This window comes from Diceros bicornis, chromosome 2, assembly GCF_020826845.1.
Source record: "Diceros bicornis minor isolate mBicDic1 chromosome 2, mDicBic1.mat.cur, whole genome shotgun sequence".
NCBI lineage: Eukaryota > Metazoa > Chordata > Mammalia > Perissodactyla > Rhinocerotidae > Diceros > Diceros bicornis.
The window spans coordinates 54,727,067-54,744,848 of record NC_080741.1 but is presented as its reverse complement, the minus strand read 5'-3'; the positions used below and the strand labels follow the sequence as shown (position 1 = coordinate 54,744,848).

General features: G+C 42.9%; 1 protein-coding gene across 1 annotated transcript in view; it reads right to left on the bottom strand.

The window, feature by feature from the left end:
* CACNA2D3 (calcium voltage-gated channel auxiliary subunit alpha2delta 3) overlaps positions 1-17,782 on the bottom strand; it is an 853,260-nt gene that overhangs the window by 676,477 nt on the left and 159,001 nt on the right. Inside the window, exon 3 of the mRNA XM_058561298.1 lies at positions 9,004-9,120. Coding sequence (XP_058417281.1) covers positions 9,004-9,120 — 117 coding nt within the window. The remainder of the gene's footprint in view (positions 1-9,003; positions 9,121-17,782) is intronic.

Genomic DNA, 17,782 nt, shown 5'->3' with positions numbered 1-17,782 from the left:
TCAACAGGCAGTTTATTAAAAAAAAAAAAAAAAAAAAGAAGAAATAACCAATGAACACATAAAAATATGGTCAACTTTCCTACCTGGTGCCATAACGAGAAGTGAACCAAAGTGACCCTGGCCCTTGGTCTGGGGGCCCTGACAACGAGCTAGCTGGGAATGGGGTCCTTTTCCAGTGAGAGGGGCTGCACCAAGCTCAAATTCTCTTGAGACTAGTGACTTTCTCCCATAGGAGGGGGTCTGAAACACCCCAGTACCCTAATTCTCAGGTGCTGAGCTGCTGGTGTTTCCAGACAACTCCTGCAAACAACTGGCACCCAAAATCCAGGCAACTTGTGCTAGTCAGTGTGTCCCACACCCCCTCACCCACCCGCCAGGCTGTTCTTATGACACACTCCAGGAAGGAAGAGGGTACGGTCCTCCCAGAGTGTCCAGGCAGGTGCCTGGGCCCACACACCTCTCTGCGAGATGACGGGGACCCGCACCTGGGCCTTCTCTATGTTGCGACACTGACGTCCATGCTCTGTGACATTGTGCAATTTGCCTCAAATCCTGGCGCAGGGAAGGTGGGGAGCCAGAAAAGACACACCATGAAAAATAGCGAGTGATTAAAGAATATATACTAAAATGAGATGCTACGTTTTGCCTGTAAGATTGACAAGGACCAAAAGACTAACAATAGTAAAACGTTAGAGAGGAAAGTGGAGAAATAGTGCTTCTCCAACCACACAGGTGGGAGTACACGCAGGTGATGCTGTCTGGAGGACAAGCTGCCAAGTAACACTAAAAGCCTTCATTTTACTTCTAGGAATACATCCTAATAAATGTATCAAATAAATGGACAAAAGTTCCCCTGCAAGAGAATTTATCATATTATTGCTAATAATAGTGAAACACTGTAAATGACATCAACATTCACCAAGAGAGAATTGCTTGACTGGAACATCCAAAAAGAAGACTGTTATACAGTCATGAAAAAGAATAGGAATATATATTCTTTGGAAAGATGACATGGAAAGATGTCCACAACAAGCAAAATTTTTAAAAAGTGGTGGCAAGAAAGAATAGCCCAATGTTTTAGAAGTTTACATATACACACACATGTGCATACACACGTGCACAAATTTAAAAAAATTTGGAAGACTAGAAATTAAGATGTTTAAAAGCAAAAAGTATTGAAAGATGTTGTGCCTTTTAATACCTTTTGGTGCTGTGATCGCTACTTTCTCCTTTATCATTTTCTTCATCTTTTTTCTTTTACAGTAAACATGTATAATCAATAAAAACAAAACAAAAAGCATAAGAAAACAAACATGACTGAGATGAGTTACATACAAAACCCAAAATTAAGTTTTCCATAAAGCTCTGAAAAAGGAGAGCGTTTGGTCAAATATATGGGAATGGGACAAACAATCATGAAGTTGAAGGGAGTGGCTCAGTGGTTCTATCCACAAAGAAGACCCTTTTACAGGCCAACATCCCCAGAATAAGCAGCAAAGCTAGGATACAGTTCACCAAGCCAATCCAACTTCCAATGCATGTAGCTGACGGAAAAGGAAGAGCTGAGGAGAAAGGAGGTGGAGTGACACACACAAGCTGTCCAGCGGTGCTCCTTTCTTCCCTCAGCAGGAAGCTTGTCTCCCTCAGGAGGCAGGTGAGTTGCCCACTCTTACTGTGGTGGGTGGGAGAGCAGCCTTTCGGGGCTCCCCGTGAGACTCAGGCTGGTACAATCCAAAGTACGTTAGAGGAAACCCCAACCCAGTTTGGAGTGAAACCCACAAAGACCACACAGTTCCATGTGGTTTTGCCCTCAACCATTAAGGGTGGTTCACTGGCCTCATCAAAACTGGTGAATCCAGATTGCTGCTATTTTTTTAAGTTTCTTCTGGTTTGAGGTTTCTGCTCTAAACTTTCTTACACATACATATGGGATTTTGCAACCCAGTCTGCCATGAAAGAAAGAGGGAAAAAAAAGCAAATAGGCTACAAGATACAGCAACATAAAAAATAATAGTCTCTTCCTTCTTCATCTGTGACTCAAAATATCACTATTTCCTGAAACAAATTCCTGAAATCCTCTTTCAATGAACAAGTTTTGAAACTTTGAGATGACATCGGAAATGAACACAAGGTAGAAAAATCTTTTAGATATGTACAGCCACCTCTATTGGCCAAGAACTAAAGGCCATCCTACCAGTGTTAGGACATTCAGTTCCTATGACCCCTACAGCTCATTTTGGACTTAATATCTAAAGAGTCCTTCTGATCGAAGAGTCATTTTATACAGGGAGAATCAATTCTGTCTTAAGAACCTTTCCTTAATTTAGAAATTTATAAACAAAATGGTTGATTTGATTTCCAACTTAATGGGTATCCTTTTGAAAGTATGCCTTGCCAACAATTTTCACAACGCCTACAGATATAGATGAGTTTTTAAACCAGAAGTATTCATATAGTCCTTGTAGATGTAATCTCTTATACAGCATATATTTTTGGTACAGAGCATGCTTTCCTTGGGTGCATCCTGCTTTTCATGCCTCAGTGCATATATTTACATAAAAACATAGATGTGTTTTACAGTCATACATATGTAGACACGCACCAGTCAAAAACAGCTAGGGAAAGTCACTTTAATGATACCCTCTAGCTTTTTGGAAGATTGGCGTAAATCTCTTCTGCAGGGGGAAAAATCCATTTTTCTGAGAAGGTAAATGTTTATTAAATGCAAATACTGATATTCGTTACCTAGGAAAAATGTCTTGCTGCATGTGGAATTTCTCAATAAAAAGCTTTCAAGTCCTAGGTTTCTCCAGATAAATCCTTATCGGTGAACTGATGCGTGAACGCACTGAAATTGAATTACTGTACAACAGCAATTACTTTCCACAGTACAGCTATAATGGGAATCAGTTCCGCAATGAACAGCAGGTAGTATAGGAAGGGGGAAAAACTTAACATATAATCTGGTCTCTTTTAGCTTTTCCCAAGAAGCAAGGATGTTTATTTTTAAGCAAAACACTCTTTTTTAAGTGCCTGATTTATCACTTTATCCATGTAAATAGGAAAAGTGAAACAGGATTAAGTTTATTTACAGGTATGAGCTTCAGAGTGCTTTCAAAATTTATTAAATATCTTACCCAAGGTTTGAAAACAACAGACTCTTCACTTAGTGAGTTGAGCTACAACTTGCTTTTTCTGTCTCTTCCCAGTCCCCCAGTCCCCAGTGAAGTTTGTTCTTTTAGACACTTCTAATTAACTGTTTGAGGGAGAAAATGAATTTGAACAACAAATAAAATACTTAATGTTTTGACTGATATGCTACCAAAATAGATACCATCCTATAATCCTCCCTCTCTCTGTGAAACGTGTTTAAGTTTGTGGAGGCCTGACCTCTGTACCGCCCCACGGTGAAAGCTGTGTGGATCCGTGCCTGGCCCTGCAACCAGGATCACCTGGGGAGACAGAAGTTGCAATTCTGGCCCAAATCAGTCTGATGAAGGCAGTGCCCGCCCCAGAGCTGCTCCAAGCGATCCAAGGCAATATCACTCTGGAGAATTCATCCTTAGAAAACTATTCTGGAGAATACTAGTATAAATTTATAAATTCTCCCAAGTCCTTCTTTTTGTCATTTCCTGGTTTATCTACCTTTTTTCAGCTTGTGTTGCTCGTCTTGATTATATGTACCGTCCCAAAGTCACACGTTCATTACCTCCCGCTGGCTGTGTTGGAATCTGTCCTAAAAGTATACCCCTATAATCAGAGATGCCCATGGTTATTCAGTTACTTCCTACAGATTCTCCTCCAACTGCACGCTTAGCTGTGCCTGCTCGGAGTTCCCTGGAGCCTCAGAAAATCCTTCCAGCTGTGTGATGATTTGTGCTACTCCCAGCAGAGGCTTGGATTTCAAAGACAAAGGAAAGGCTGGGGAAGCCTGTCCACATAACCAACACCATGAAATGCACATCCTTTGCTTTCACCCTCCCTCAAATCAGGGAAAAGAGTTTGTCACCATCAGCAACTCAGGAGAAAGGGGAGCTGTGTCAAATGTGCCTCCTGTCAATATTCCAGCTGATCTCTGACTTGTGACACAGTTCAACATTTCCAGGTGCCACTTAGGAATGGCCCAACGGGAGCCCACCATCGGCACAGGACTGATGCATATCACTCCCTCCATATGCAGCACGTGAAATATCTGCCTTGCAACGTTAATGAACTAAAAGCAAATTGATTCCATTTCTTATCCATTCATAGGGACTTAAAACTTGATAAATTGCTCAGCAATGTTCATCAAGGGCTTGGTAGCATGACTATGTTTGAACAAAGAAGTTGGGAAATAACGCTTTGGGCACAATCATTACACACAAAAGCAAGTAGCAGCATTGCTGCACCCAGCCGGATTTGGCTTTAAGTTAAAACAACCTACATCAAGCCTCCGAGTGGAGGATTTGAAAAAATTATTTAAACCACCAATGGCATTAAAAAGTGCTAGAAAATATTAGTTAAGAAATGCTACCGTAATGATGGCACCATTATGTTAATGGCAATTATTGCAGCTAAGGTTATTTGTAATTTGTGAGCCTGGAAAAAAAAAAGTTACATATAGTCCATTACCAACCAGATGACAGAGGTTATGTAATGGGCAGGCCACTTTAGGTTTCGCATTTTCTTTAGACATCTGACGGGGGCAAAATAGGACTTTCTGTGATAGGATAATTGCATAGTGGAGAGTAATTCAAATAGGGGACGAGTATGAAAAAATCACTCTGATTCAACTAATCACTGGGAAAAGCAATGGGGTAAAATGATGAAATCAAGCCAGAAGAGACAGAAAAAGATCAGCACTGTTTAACAGCCAAGAGATGACAAGCATGTTAAAGGACTGGGTGACTGTCGTACTCCACTTTTTTTCCTAACACTAACTGAACCTACCTTCACAGACCAAAAGTGTTAATGCAGTTTTCTAAATTGCTATTGCCAGTCTTATAAATATTTTATATACATCAATGGAAACTTTAATAATCAGTGTTGTTTGTGAGCCAGTTTTTTCTTCTATATGTTCTTGAGTCCTCCCAGCCAACCGCCATTGAGGAGCACTTAACTGAATCAGTTATTGGCAGGAAGACACTCGGGGAGGCAGTGGGGCCTCTGACCTGACTCAGATTGCCAGGGGTGGGGCTGGGGGCTTGGAAAGGGAAGCTTGCTAGGCATGGCGAATCACAGAGATGGAGCAAATTCTAAACCCATTCTTTCCCTGGGCCATTTGAGACAGAGGTTGCTACTCGGTGGGTGGCATGGGAATAAAAGGGCCCTGTTGCACAGAGGTACATTCTAGGACAATGCAGCAAATAATGGCTCTCCTGCGAACCCATAGGCAAATTTGGATTTGAGGTCTTTACTCTCCAAATGCTCACAAATCCCACAGGCAAACAGCAACTTTTCCTATTTGAGAAGTGAGGTGTCACTATAATATGAAAAACAGTCACCACCACTGCTCCCCTGGCCTCAGCATACACCGACATCCAGGAGACCTCTCAGCGGCCACCTTGTCTCATTCCAAATGCCACATGGTTCATGACTGCTGCCAACAGAGCTGCACAGCTCACACCGGGACCAGGCCGATCCCAACAACGAAACTGTCTCCAGACCAAGCCCCAACTTGACACACAAGCCCTCTTCGCTGTTTAAAGACTGGGAGCAGGGGAGAGCCACATATCACTGTACCAGTTAACCAAGATTTTATGGCATCAAGTGTGCTTACAAAGGGCCTTATACATCTATTTTAAAATACACAAAATACACAGCTCAGAGAACCCTGGATGCCTTTAGTCTGGGAACATTTCAAATCAAATAGAGCAACTGCTTTTTTTCCTTCTCAAACAAATCACCCCAACCATATCAGTCTTTTTTTCTTAACCTCACTAATTTAAAGCAAAAAGGTTTCAAAATTAGGTTCCCTCCTGTCATCATTCAGGGGCTTCCTAAAGTTTTCAGACTCTCTCTCTATTAAATGCTTACATGCTGGAAGGCCCCTTGATCAGTAGTAATAGCAAACATTTACTGAATATTCTCTGTTTGTCAGGCACTGTGCTCAACACTTCACAAGGATACACACAGAGGCAGGGCAAAAGAAACCACACTGAGCCTGCCCATGTGACCTGGGCAAATGTCTTTGCCCTGCCAAGCCTGCGTGCTCATCTCCAAACCAATGATAGAGTAACAGTATGTCACTTCCAGGGTTGATGCAAGAATGCAATGAAGTGATATATATAAAGTGCTTAGCACTGGGCCTGGTGCAGAGTGGACTCAGTAAACATAAGCACAGATGAGTAAGTCCTCGACTCCTCCTAACCTCCAGGGAGGTAAGTGAGGAAAAAGAGGTCCCCCGGTAACTCAGCTTTTCTCATGGGCCTCCCACCTTGGGGCATAACTGAGATTCGGAACAATCCTCCCTACTCCAGAGCCCACGTCTCATGTACCATGTGGGTCCCCTGCCTCTGAGTGACCAGGCTCAGGTTCTGGTGTTGGCTGGGCCTCCATGTTACAGTGGCATGCTGCACAAGCCCCTCGAGTTCCAGACACTGGGGTTTCCTTATCTGTCAACTGCAGAGGCAGAAGCTAAAGATAGTTCTATCCCTTTCTATTCTAAAATTCTGTGATTCACAAGGGAATCAAGTTGAAACGATAATAGCATTTCCCTCTCTCAAATCGACAAAGTTGTTACTAGTATTTAAAACAAAATAAGACATTTTTATTTTTTGCAAAGATTCAGGAAAATGAGCACTCACATACCACTCCTGCTGGAGCAACTGTAAATTGGCACAATCTTACCTGGACAGAAAAGTTTTCACATGCATAAAGAGCCTTGAAGATTGGTTCAGAGCCTCTGAACTGTCTTCCATGTTCAGGAATTCACCTTAAGGAAATCAAAGTATACTGCAGGATGCTGAGGGCATGGAGGTGACGAAGAATGTGGCCTCTGGGCTCTGTGTGCCTGGAGCCCATCTCTTATTCCCCACGTGAACTCAGAGAAGTGACCTAACTTCTGCCTCTCTGTCTTCTCTTTGTAAAACAGTGATAATAATAGTAACCTCCGACACGAGACTGTTATGAGTACGTGTAAAATCCTTAGAGGAACACCCAAGATGTAGCAGGTGCTGAGTCGGTTGATCTATTATTAATATATAAGAAGATTCACTGCAGTGTTATTTATATCAAAACTTACAAATAACTAAAATATCCAGATAGAGAGGAACAGTCAGTCAATTATGACACAATCCTAGACTGGAATATTATGCATCCATAGAAGAAAATCATGAAATACAGTGACACAGAAAATGCTCACACTATAATAGTATACAGAAGTGAAAAGAAGCTGGATACCAAAGCGAACAGGCAATACAATTGCACATTTGAAAAAAGAAAAACACACACAACTACATGCATAGAAATACAAAGAAAAAAGACTGGAAGGAAGGAAACACACAAGACCATAAGCCGTGGTTTCCTGCTGGGTGGTGAGATGTTTAGACGATTTTTTTCTCTGTTTGATACTTTTCAATATATTCTTAAAGTTCCACGAAAGGGGTGTTCATTTTATAAAGAGAAAATAGTAATTACTGTGGGCTTTTTTTTTTAATCTTTATTTCAGGGTTCTCACTGTTAGATTTGAATGGCTGCCATGCTACCATGCCTATAAAGAATACGACTTGCTTCAAGACAGTGCCATAAAGACACACCAAGGGCCCCATGCAGCTTCCTGGGCTGGCTGTCAGCACAATATTTCTGTGGCTGATAGAAGTACTTTTTTTTCTTCTAAGGCACTTCAGACTTTCCACCAAGAAGTCTCATCTCATTTAAATGAATAATCACGGTAGCAGCAGAAGCTACCATTCCCTGAGCACTGTTCATGTGCCAGGGTCTGTGGTAAGCGGTTCAAAGCCATAACTTTGATCTTCACACTCCCTGTGTGAGATTTTCCCATATAATAGATGAGGAAACGGAGGCTCATGAAGGCTGTTTTGCCAAAGATGGAAGCTTAGTAAGTGACAAAGGCAGGTACCGAGCTTAGGTCAACCTCCTGCTTTTACCTACTAAACCATACTCCCTCTATCCCTGAATCAAAATGGTACAAAAATGTTTTAGGGACAAGCAAATGTGTGGGATCATCAGGTCTGAAGCAAAAATATCTTGTGGAAATTTTGTTTGGCCAATTAAGTGTGAGAAAAGCTAAAGTAGGAAGTGGTCTTTTACAACAAACTGATTCTGGAGATAATTATTAAAACCAAAAGGTAAGCACGCTGTAAACTAGAAATAAAGAACTCTTCAGATTGCAATTCTTTCCCATAATCCTGTGCCAATATGGCATTAATGTAGGATACTCAACATTCACATGTTTTAAAACAAGGACGGAAGATGCCCTGTTTAGTTGGCAACAAGCAATAAAGTTGGAAACCATCTTGGAAATCCAAAATGATACACATGTGTACTGCAGTTCCATTCGTCCTGCTGATAATATGAAATTTCAGGCAGCCCTTACCAGTTAAGACAAACATTATAATTACAGTAATATTCCAATACAAGTAAAGAGAACTTCTGACTTCATCTCGACTCTTTTAGCCCATCGAGATTTTCAGTTCCACATTTTGGCAAGTATGGCTTAAATTTTTTCTAGTTGCTTAGTTGAACCTCAGTGTACCTTTGAATGATTTTTGGCAATTATGACTGTGAATGCATCACACAGTTACAAGCCAACCTCTGTGGCTGTACAATTAGTAACATCTCCACTGAAGGCATAAAATTATAAGATGAAAACTGGCACCTGAACCCTATAGGGAAGGGCAATTGTGCTCCTACTAACTGCTTTTCCTGGTTAACTAGACTTAAGAAAAGAAAGTGTTTACATAATAGCTGAATCAACCTTGATCTTTGAGGATTGGGTTCATTAACGCCTGAAGCTGCCTTTGTGTCTTCGGGCAATACAGAGCGGAAACCAGAGGCACTTACCCGCACTGCTTCAGACTTTTTGTGAAACATCTCTTCCATGTTCTTTGCCAGCTTTTTCACCAGTTGGAGGCCATCTATTTCTTCTATAGCAACGTCTTTTTCATACTCTTTGTATTTCTGTAAGGAAGGAGGGCAACATTAAAGGCACGTGATACCACAAAACACCACACCCATGATGTCAGAGCACATCTACCTACAAGGAATAAGTAAAAATAAAGTTATAATGACCGTCTGCTGGATTTGGGGAGAGCGGACTGTATTTCAAAATCATTAAACCAACCAGGAAGAAACCTGAAAACTGACTCTAGCTCTCTTGGAAACTTAACTACCACCCAGGAAAGGAATAAACCCTAAACCAATCAAACTCTTTATCATCCATCCTCTTCAGTTCTTGATATCAACACTACACTTCCAACTTGACCACATCAGCCATGCTTCTGGAGGACTGCCCCTATTCATTAGCTATCCAGCAGACAACACCACTAGAAACTGACTATTCCAGATATGTCATAAAATGAAAATGAAGAAATTCAACTTTTGTGTCTTTTTTTTTTCCTTGAACATCACTAAGTTAATTTTTTCATGGCCAAAGACCAGGGACTTAGGGAAAAATAGTTTCAAAGTTATGACTCTAATGTATATCTGCAGCAATCATCAGCAATCTATGATCCTTAGGCGAAATCCAATCCCTCATCTATTTTTACAAATAAAGTTTTATTGGCACAAAACCACACTCATTTGTTTACATATTCGATCAAGTTAAGTAGTCATAACAGAGACTGGTTGACCCACAAAGACTAAAATATTTACTCTCTGGTCCTTTACAGAAAAAGTTTGCCAACTTAGGAATTAAAGAAAGTAACATGGCAGAGAATCTTATAAACATTTTATAATGTTAGAGTCCTTGCTATGGATTTTAGTATTTCAATTCAATTCAATTATTGATCACTTCCTATGTGCCCTCAAGGAAAGCACAGAAAGGAGCACATACAGCAAGTACAAAAACCATAAAAACAACACTGGTTAGTTTGTTCATAAGGGACTGATTGGTAAACCCACAGTTTACTCAAATTCTCAAAGACAATTTTTCATTTAAAATCCCTCACACACCCTGGTAATTTATCTGTTTAAACCAACAGTTCTCAAAGCAGTCCAAGAACCCTTGCGGGGTTCCTGAGACCATTTCAGCTGTCCATGGGGTCCCCCTTTTTTCCAACAGCATATCTATGTGATGCCAGACTTGCTTCATAGATTTCAACAAATCACAACAGACCGAACACAGACGCAGATATAAGAATCCACCTGTCTTCTCTTAAACCAAACATTAAAGAGATTTGCAAAAACAAAACCAAAATAATACCACTCCCCTAATTTTTTTTGTTTTGGAAAAGATAGTTATTTTTCATAAAATATGTTATTTATGTTAACATGTCATGAGTTTTTATGCTTTCAATTCATTAATTTTTACATTTCTTTGTTTTAATTTCTAATATGGCAAATATCAATAGATACAACCCACATAAGCAGAAGCCCTTAGGGGTCCTCAATATTTTGTAAGAGTATAAAGGGGTGTCGAGACCAAAAATTTGGGCCTAACTAAAGATTTAATTTTGTTTCAACTGGAAAGAAATATTGTTGATTAACAAACACCTTCCAAATGGAGTTTGAAATACTTTTTTTTTTTTAACTGAGGAAGATTAGCCCTGAGCTAACATCTGTGCCAACCTTCCTCTACTTTATATGTGAGTTGCCACTACAGCTTGGCTGACAAGTGGTGTACGTCCACGCCGGGAATCCAAACCCACAAACTCAGGCTGCTGAAGGGGAACATGCCAAATTTTAACCACTATGCCATGGGGCCAGCTCCTGAAATACTTTTAATGTCAACAGGAATCCCTTACATTTATGTAGCTATCAAAACACTGGGGAACTAAAAATATTTGGGGCTGTATATTTACCCTTATTTGTGGGGAAAACCTGAATCAGTTATTAACCCCTCACCCCAAGCTCCTACTTAGGAAAAACAAAGGGATCCCCATCTTCTCTTGGCTCTAGAGACCTTGAGAGTCATTTATGAAGTGGAAAATATAATGACTTTTTAATGGCAGAATTATTTTTTAGATATAAATTTATATTTTCTTTCCATTTCCCCTTTTTTTCCCTTCAAAAATGTAAACTGAGAGGAGGCTCAGTCTTTCCTTGCCCCAAGAAAGGGAGTGTGTGTGTGTGTGTGTGTGTGTGTGTGTTTGCTCGCGCACGCACATGCACGCGCGCACCAATGCATGTGCCTGCAGATGTGTCACACAAAATGCTCCCTTCCTAGCTTAGATTTCCAAGTCCTTTGATGCTATAAACTGGGTGTCCTGAAAGGAAAAGGTTACAGTGTGAGGACAGAGGGGGTGCTCCATGGAAACAAACATAAGACAGAATTCCTCTGATCCCTAAGACTAAAATGAAATCCTGGTGAGTGGGGGCATCTGGCCACAGAGAGTTCCCAGTGCCCACCACTGGACACTGGCAGAGCGGGAGGTCAGGAGGGCAGAAAGGGATCCTCAGACCAGGTATTGGGGCCTCTGACTTAAACATCAGGCCCAAGGCCTAGAGTTTCTCAGAATTAAGGTGAACCTGAAGAAAGGAACAAAGTGCTACTCTGGACCAAGACAGACATCTGCTACAATATTTATAAGATGCTCTGACCTGTTCCACATGGTCCATAATGGGCCATGAGTTGTAAGTGACATACTTCTCCCTGCTCCCTGAAAACATCCATAAAAATCTTAGGTGTTTTCTTGAAAGTCTCTCTATTACATCTCACCTGGAAAACCAGTATTCCATCTTCTAGCCTTCCCCTCCTTCTCAACAATGCTGTCCTGGTTCCCCAAGACAAGGAGGCTGCACCCTCTCTCCGAGCCCCCACAGTACTCCGTGCTAATCTCTCCTGGCATTGTAGCTTGAGTGGCCCAGGAAGAAAGGACGGGTCCTCATGGTCACCCACCAGCCCACAGCACTTCTCTGGGTGAAGCTTGTTGCAGAACAATTGCAATGTTACAGTACAAGGAAGAGGCAAGTAAGGATGCAGCTGCCTTGTCATGTGGTCCTACAAGGGTGACCTCCCCACCCCTTGGGAGATTGACTGGACTGGCCTGGGATGTGGGACTCCCCCAGCCCAATCCTGGCTCAAGCTAACAGCATCCTCTGGTGTGTGAATAAAACTTCAGTGACAATCACTGGAAACTTTCCCTAAGTTCAAATGCAAACCAATGTCTTTGGAGCCAAAAATTCTGCGAGTTCTCTGCCACCTGCCAGATGTGCTCCAAAAGCCAACAGCCAAGGCCAGCTTATACCCAAGGCTGATTCACTACCCCAAATACAAAGTTCAAGAAGTGAGTAAAACAAAACAAAACTAATGTCGGCCTAATATTTACAGAGTCAGTGAAATAAATCTCTGTCTTAAGTAATTCTGTAACTAAAAATGATGTAGAGGCTTAAGATAAAGAAAAATACAGTGAATTTCACAATTAGCTGAATCTTTTGGTTTTTATGTTGGGCCCCATTATTCTCGCCATATCTGTTACATGCACATGTTTCTCTCCCAGTAGACTTCCAGAAGGGAATCAATTTATTTAACTCTGACTACCCACCAAGTTTTCAATGACACCGTCCTGCATGCTCTCTTCTTCTGGGTCTGCTCTGTGAAAAGGAGCCACGGACTTTATGGAGGGCTGTCAGTCTCCCAGGACTAATTGTCCCTGGTGAACTAGCTAACTAATCTCAACACGAAGCTCTTTGCCAAGCCAAGGATTCTAGATCTGGGACAAACTTACCAGTTCAATGGTTCCATTCCTCTGCCAGCCTAAGTCCTCTCCCTTCAGGACATGTGACATTGGGTCCTCTTTGCAAATGAGCCAAGTCTGTACCATCTTCTCACCACACTGGGGAAGTTACCCCATAAGCAAAAAACACGCTGCTTTTCAAAATGTGTTAATGCCTTCTGGAATCAGGTCAGAATAATGTAATGCCTTACTTTTACCAGGAAACGTTACACTTTGCTGGAACCAAAGGATTTTGAAGAACAGAGAGAGTAACCCAATGATGGGCATTAATCAGTCACAAGCCCTTAGCAGCTTAGAATGGTGATACGTATCAAAACCATTAACAACATACGTACCGTACAAAACCAAGCACTTTGACCTCCAGCAACTGGATAAAGTAAGGTACAACAGTACAACAGAATTCCACATAGCCATCCCAAATTGTGTAAAAGAATGTAGGAAACATGCATACAGTCTGTTACAATATGTTACAGACAGTAACCAGTGACTTTTTGTTTTAAATTACCAATCTGCATATACATGCGCACTCACAAACACACATGCAAACACGCTGCTCGGGGGACATATGCCAAGTGTTCACAGTTGGCTGTGCAATTACAAATGATTTTTTTTCTTTTTTTGCTTACCTGTATTTTACCTGAATTGTATTTTCTAATTTTTACAATGAACATACTATTTTGGAAATTAGAAAATATAAAAGTTGTAGTTATATGTAGAATAGCATATGGGCACCTAAGAAACAGATTTCTTTAGGGGAATGCGGTCCCAATTAGAATCTGTGCAATTAAGCGGCATGTCTTCATTAGCAGAGCCTCAGGAAGTCAGTAAGATGAGTCCTCTGTGCATCACAGGCCCAGCGCGGTGCTGGAAGCTTTTCACATATTAATTTGCCTAACCCTCACAGCTACCCTGAGAGGAAGGTATTATCCCCATGTTGCAGATGGGGAACTGAGGCACAGAGAGGTTTTGTCAGTTGTTGAAAGTCAAATGGTTAGAGAGTGGGCTTTAAACCTAGCAAAGTCTGACTTCTAATTACTTGGTCTTTTGAACCTGAGGGGTAGTGGGTGAAGGACTGACAATCTAAATATTTGAAAACCTGCTTCAGAGGGCCCATTTCACTGCCATAACAACCCCTGTTTCATTGATTTTATAGCCAACGGTGGCTTGGACTCACCAAGAGAGTCAAATACCAGAAACTGGAGACATCGTCAGTTAACGAGGGCTGCAGCTGCTCACACGGCTGCTCCAGGTGAGCAAAAGTCACAGGGCCAGGGCACACGGGATGTCACAGGAGTCGACTCTACCCCTCCACAGGGCGTCTGCAGCGGGGAGCTTGGAGCCTGGCCCCAAAGGAGCAGGCATAGCTCTTCACAATACAAATACCTGGAGGGAGAGGAGCAAGCCCACTCTGAAAGCAGCCCTGGAGCCTTAGTAAAAATTACTCCAGGGCTGTGTTTGGGCTACAAATCATCTTCTGTTCACCAAGTATCAAGGAAGCCCTGGAGGCAAAACCCCCCAAAATTCTCCTCCTCCAGGGTTTGCCTCCCCACAGGGCTGCGCAGGCAGTGGGCTTTATTTTCTATAGCTTCAAGGACTGCGCCAGCAGTTACTCTGTTTCACGTAAAAGCAGTCATCCTTCAACTGGGAAAAGGAGTTAGGAAAGTATCAGCAGGTCCTGTAAACACTCAAAAGGGAGGCGATGAGGGGTGGGGGGAGGACAAATGTGGAAGAGATACTGTGCCACCTGATTAAAGATTCAGGCCAGGCTGGATTTGAATCCTGTCTCCAGCACTCCATTTATTTGTTCCGCAAACATCTATTTTGTGTCTCTGGTATGCCAGACAGGGTACCAGGCACCAAGCACGAAGAAAGCTCGCAATCTAATGGTCACGAGTGTTCTGGTGAGTAAACAGGCAAAGAAGATACAACAACATGGTAAGCTGTACCACCTGATGGGGGTGGTCAGGGCAGGACTCCCATCTTGCTGCACCCTTAAAGGATGATTAGGCTGGGAAGGTGGGAGACGCAATAGGGGATGAGCATGCCAGGCAAACGGAGCCACGGAGGCTGCGTGGGGCTCAAGGAACTACCCCCTGATCCACTTCGATGGAGCACGGATGGCCAAGGTAGGGGACTCTGGTGAGGCACGAGGCCACAGAAGTGAGCAGAGCCAAGCCATCAAAGGTAGTGTGCTAGGATTAAGAGCTTGTACCTTATCTTGATTTGGGTAGGAGGGTGGGGATGTGCAGACAGGCAGCAGCCAGAGCCATTGAAAGGTTTAAGGGAAGGAGGACTCAGTGATCAGATGTGTGCTTCTGGAAAACCTCAGTGTGCAGCATGGGTAGGAGGGAGGTAAAGCTGGCTGGAGACAAGGAGTTGGGAGGCTGGAGTGCCCGGGACTGGGGCGACAACAATGGAAAAAAGCCAGAAGAGTCCGAGGAATGAGAGGTGGGCTCCCTGGGAGGCATCAAGAAATCTGATGTTCAGACGCAGCAGCAGTTTGGGCTGGCTGGCCATGTCACTTTAAGGAAAACATTTAACTTCCTGGGCCTCAGTGTCCTCATTCAGAATGCCAGGCACAATGATGCCTGTCTTCCAGGGCTGCTCTAGAGGGTTCCTGGGAAGAGAGGAGGATGTCTGTGAAAGTCTCCAGCACACGCCTGCACATAATCGGCCACTCCAAATCTTCATGCTCCCCTGTTTTACCCTCTGGGCATTTCTGCTACAGAGGATTCTAGTCAGTGCTGTATTCTCATACTAATGCCTTCCTGAACTGAAGCTCTTAATGTAAGAGACAAATTCCAACAGGGTGATTGATAATGTTGATGCTCTTCAGTCTGCTGCCCCCATCCTCTGGGCCTCCCCTGGCATGGGGCAGTAGCCAGAGATACCTAAGCAACACAGCCTGTGGCTTTAGCCAAGACCAGGGTAGAGGCAAAAGACAGCCCTTCTCATGAGCACCTCTCAGCATTCGTGACACAGAATGAAGGCAAGCCTGGGAAACTTTTTCTTTCTTCTGTCACAAGAGAACATCTGAAGCTTCCATTCCTTCTGTTAGCAGAATCAGCATTTGGCAAGAAATCTTGTGACGAGCCAAGAACATTTATCATTTGAGAAGGGAGACACAGAAATGCATTATTTCTGCAGCATCTATTTGCCAGATCATTTCACACAAACACCAGGAAAAGGAAAGCACTACTTCACTGTCAGAACACTTAATGTTGTTCATACATTTAGGTCATTTTTTTTCCTATGTGATAACTGCATATCTAGAGGTGAGTCACCTGGAACAGCCGCCAGAGAGAGGTCTCCTGTCAGGAGTCTTCTGCCCAATCACAATTAATTGGGATAAAAGCCAAACATGGAAGAGGGGCTCTGAGTATGCTCAGCACCAGCAAAAAATGCCCTCTGCACAGGACAGATGCAGGATTACCATTAGCCAAAGTGCATCAGAACATGGTCTCTTGGCCAAGCTTCTCATCAAAAACTGAAATTACATCTCTGGAGTTGACACAATTAAATCATTAGATGAGGATCAACAGAAGGTCCAGGGGAGGAGATGGCAAAGCAAGGACCTGCCCATCCCCAAGTGAGAATCCAGGATCTTGCCTCAAAGCCCATGACTCAAGAGAAACTGACCTGCTCCTCCATCCCTCCCCTAAGCCTCCACCACATCCTTTGAAATCCCCTGACCAGATCCCTGATAAACCCTGTTACGGGGAAAGCAACCTGGAGACAGGACAAGCCCAGCACCCTTAAAGATGGCTCGTTACATAAGAGCAGAAGACGCCTCACGTTCCTACCTTAAGGTTCAATTTTTCATCTTATTATCATTTCACCAAGCTCTGATGTAGCCACATACAGGAGATAAATTCATTAAACCAATCATTTAAGTAAGGATCACACCAACACAAAAAAGGAACCTAAACTGAAATCCCTGCTATTTTCATTCGTTCAACAAATATTTACAAATCGCCGACCATGTACCAGGCGGGTGGAGGGATTGGGGGACCGTTGGCAAATACACATGTTCCCTTGGGGTATAAAGAGCTAGTTTTTTTGTTCACTTTATTAAAAATAGGTAATAAATAAGTTGGAGCAGAGTTGCATGGATCATTTTAATCTAAACTTGAGCCCTGATATCCCACACAGGCATTGTGTGTGTGTCTCCTCCGAGATCACACCTGTCTGCAGTGCAGATATATCACTTCTGCCAGATGTGGGAGGGTGTTGTGTGTCTTCTACTGAGTGCATAACAGTCTATAAAGCACAGACATATATTTCTCCCTGGGTTGGGAGGGATGAGTACCAGTAATCATGGGCAACCCAACAGTTCTGTAAACACTGAAAACTTGACCAGGAACAGGAAGGACATCACAGTCACCAGGTAGGAAGAGCGTCCTGGGGAGGTGATGTAAAACAATGAATTATCCCAGTCTCCTAGAAAAGGAGATGACTGTGCAGCACATATAATTCTCCGCCTCATGGGAGATGAGGGCTATGAAGTACCCTATTAATATAATGAAACGGTCATGAGCCATCACAAGGTCTGAAAACAGAGGCAGGACATCTGTGACCAAGGCTTGATGGACAGGGAGAACAAAGGGAGGTGGGGAGGGCATAGAGAGGGAGGGGACAGTCTCTTTAGACTGCGTGTAAGCTCATCCTATGTCCCTCCGGCAGGGAGAAAGTGATGCAGCTCCTGCTCTGTCTCCTTTGTCTTATTCCTAGCAAAGAGGGCTGACCACCATGGGTTGGATGAGAAAGGAATCCGAAAGGATTTGGCTGGAATGTCATTGATCTGGAACCTGGTAGCAGCATCCTGTTGGGCTTAGGATCACTAGCTGGGGTTCAAGTCAGAGGACGATCAGCAATGTGCACCCCACTTGCTAGGCAGTTTGGTACAGTGCTAAGACCATGGACTCTCCAGCCAAATGTATTAAGTT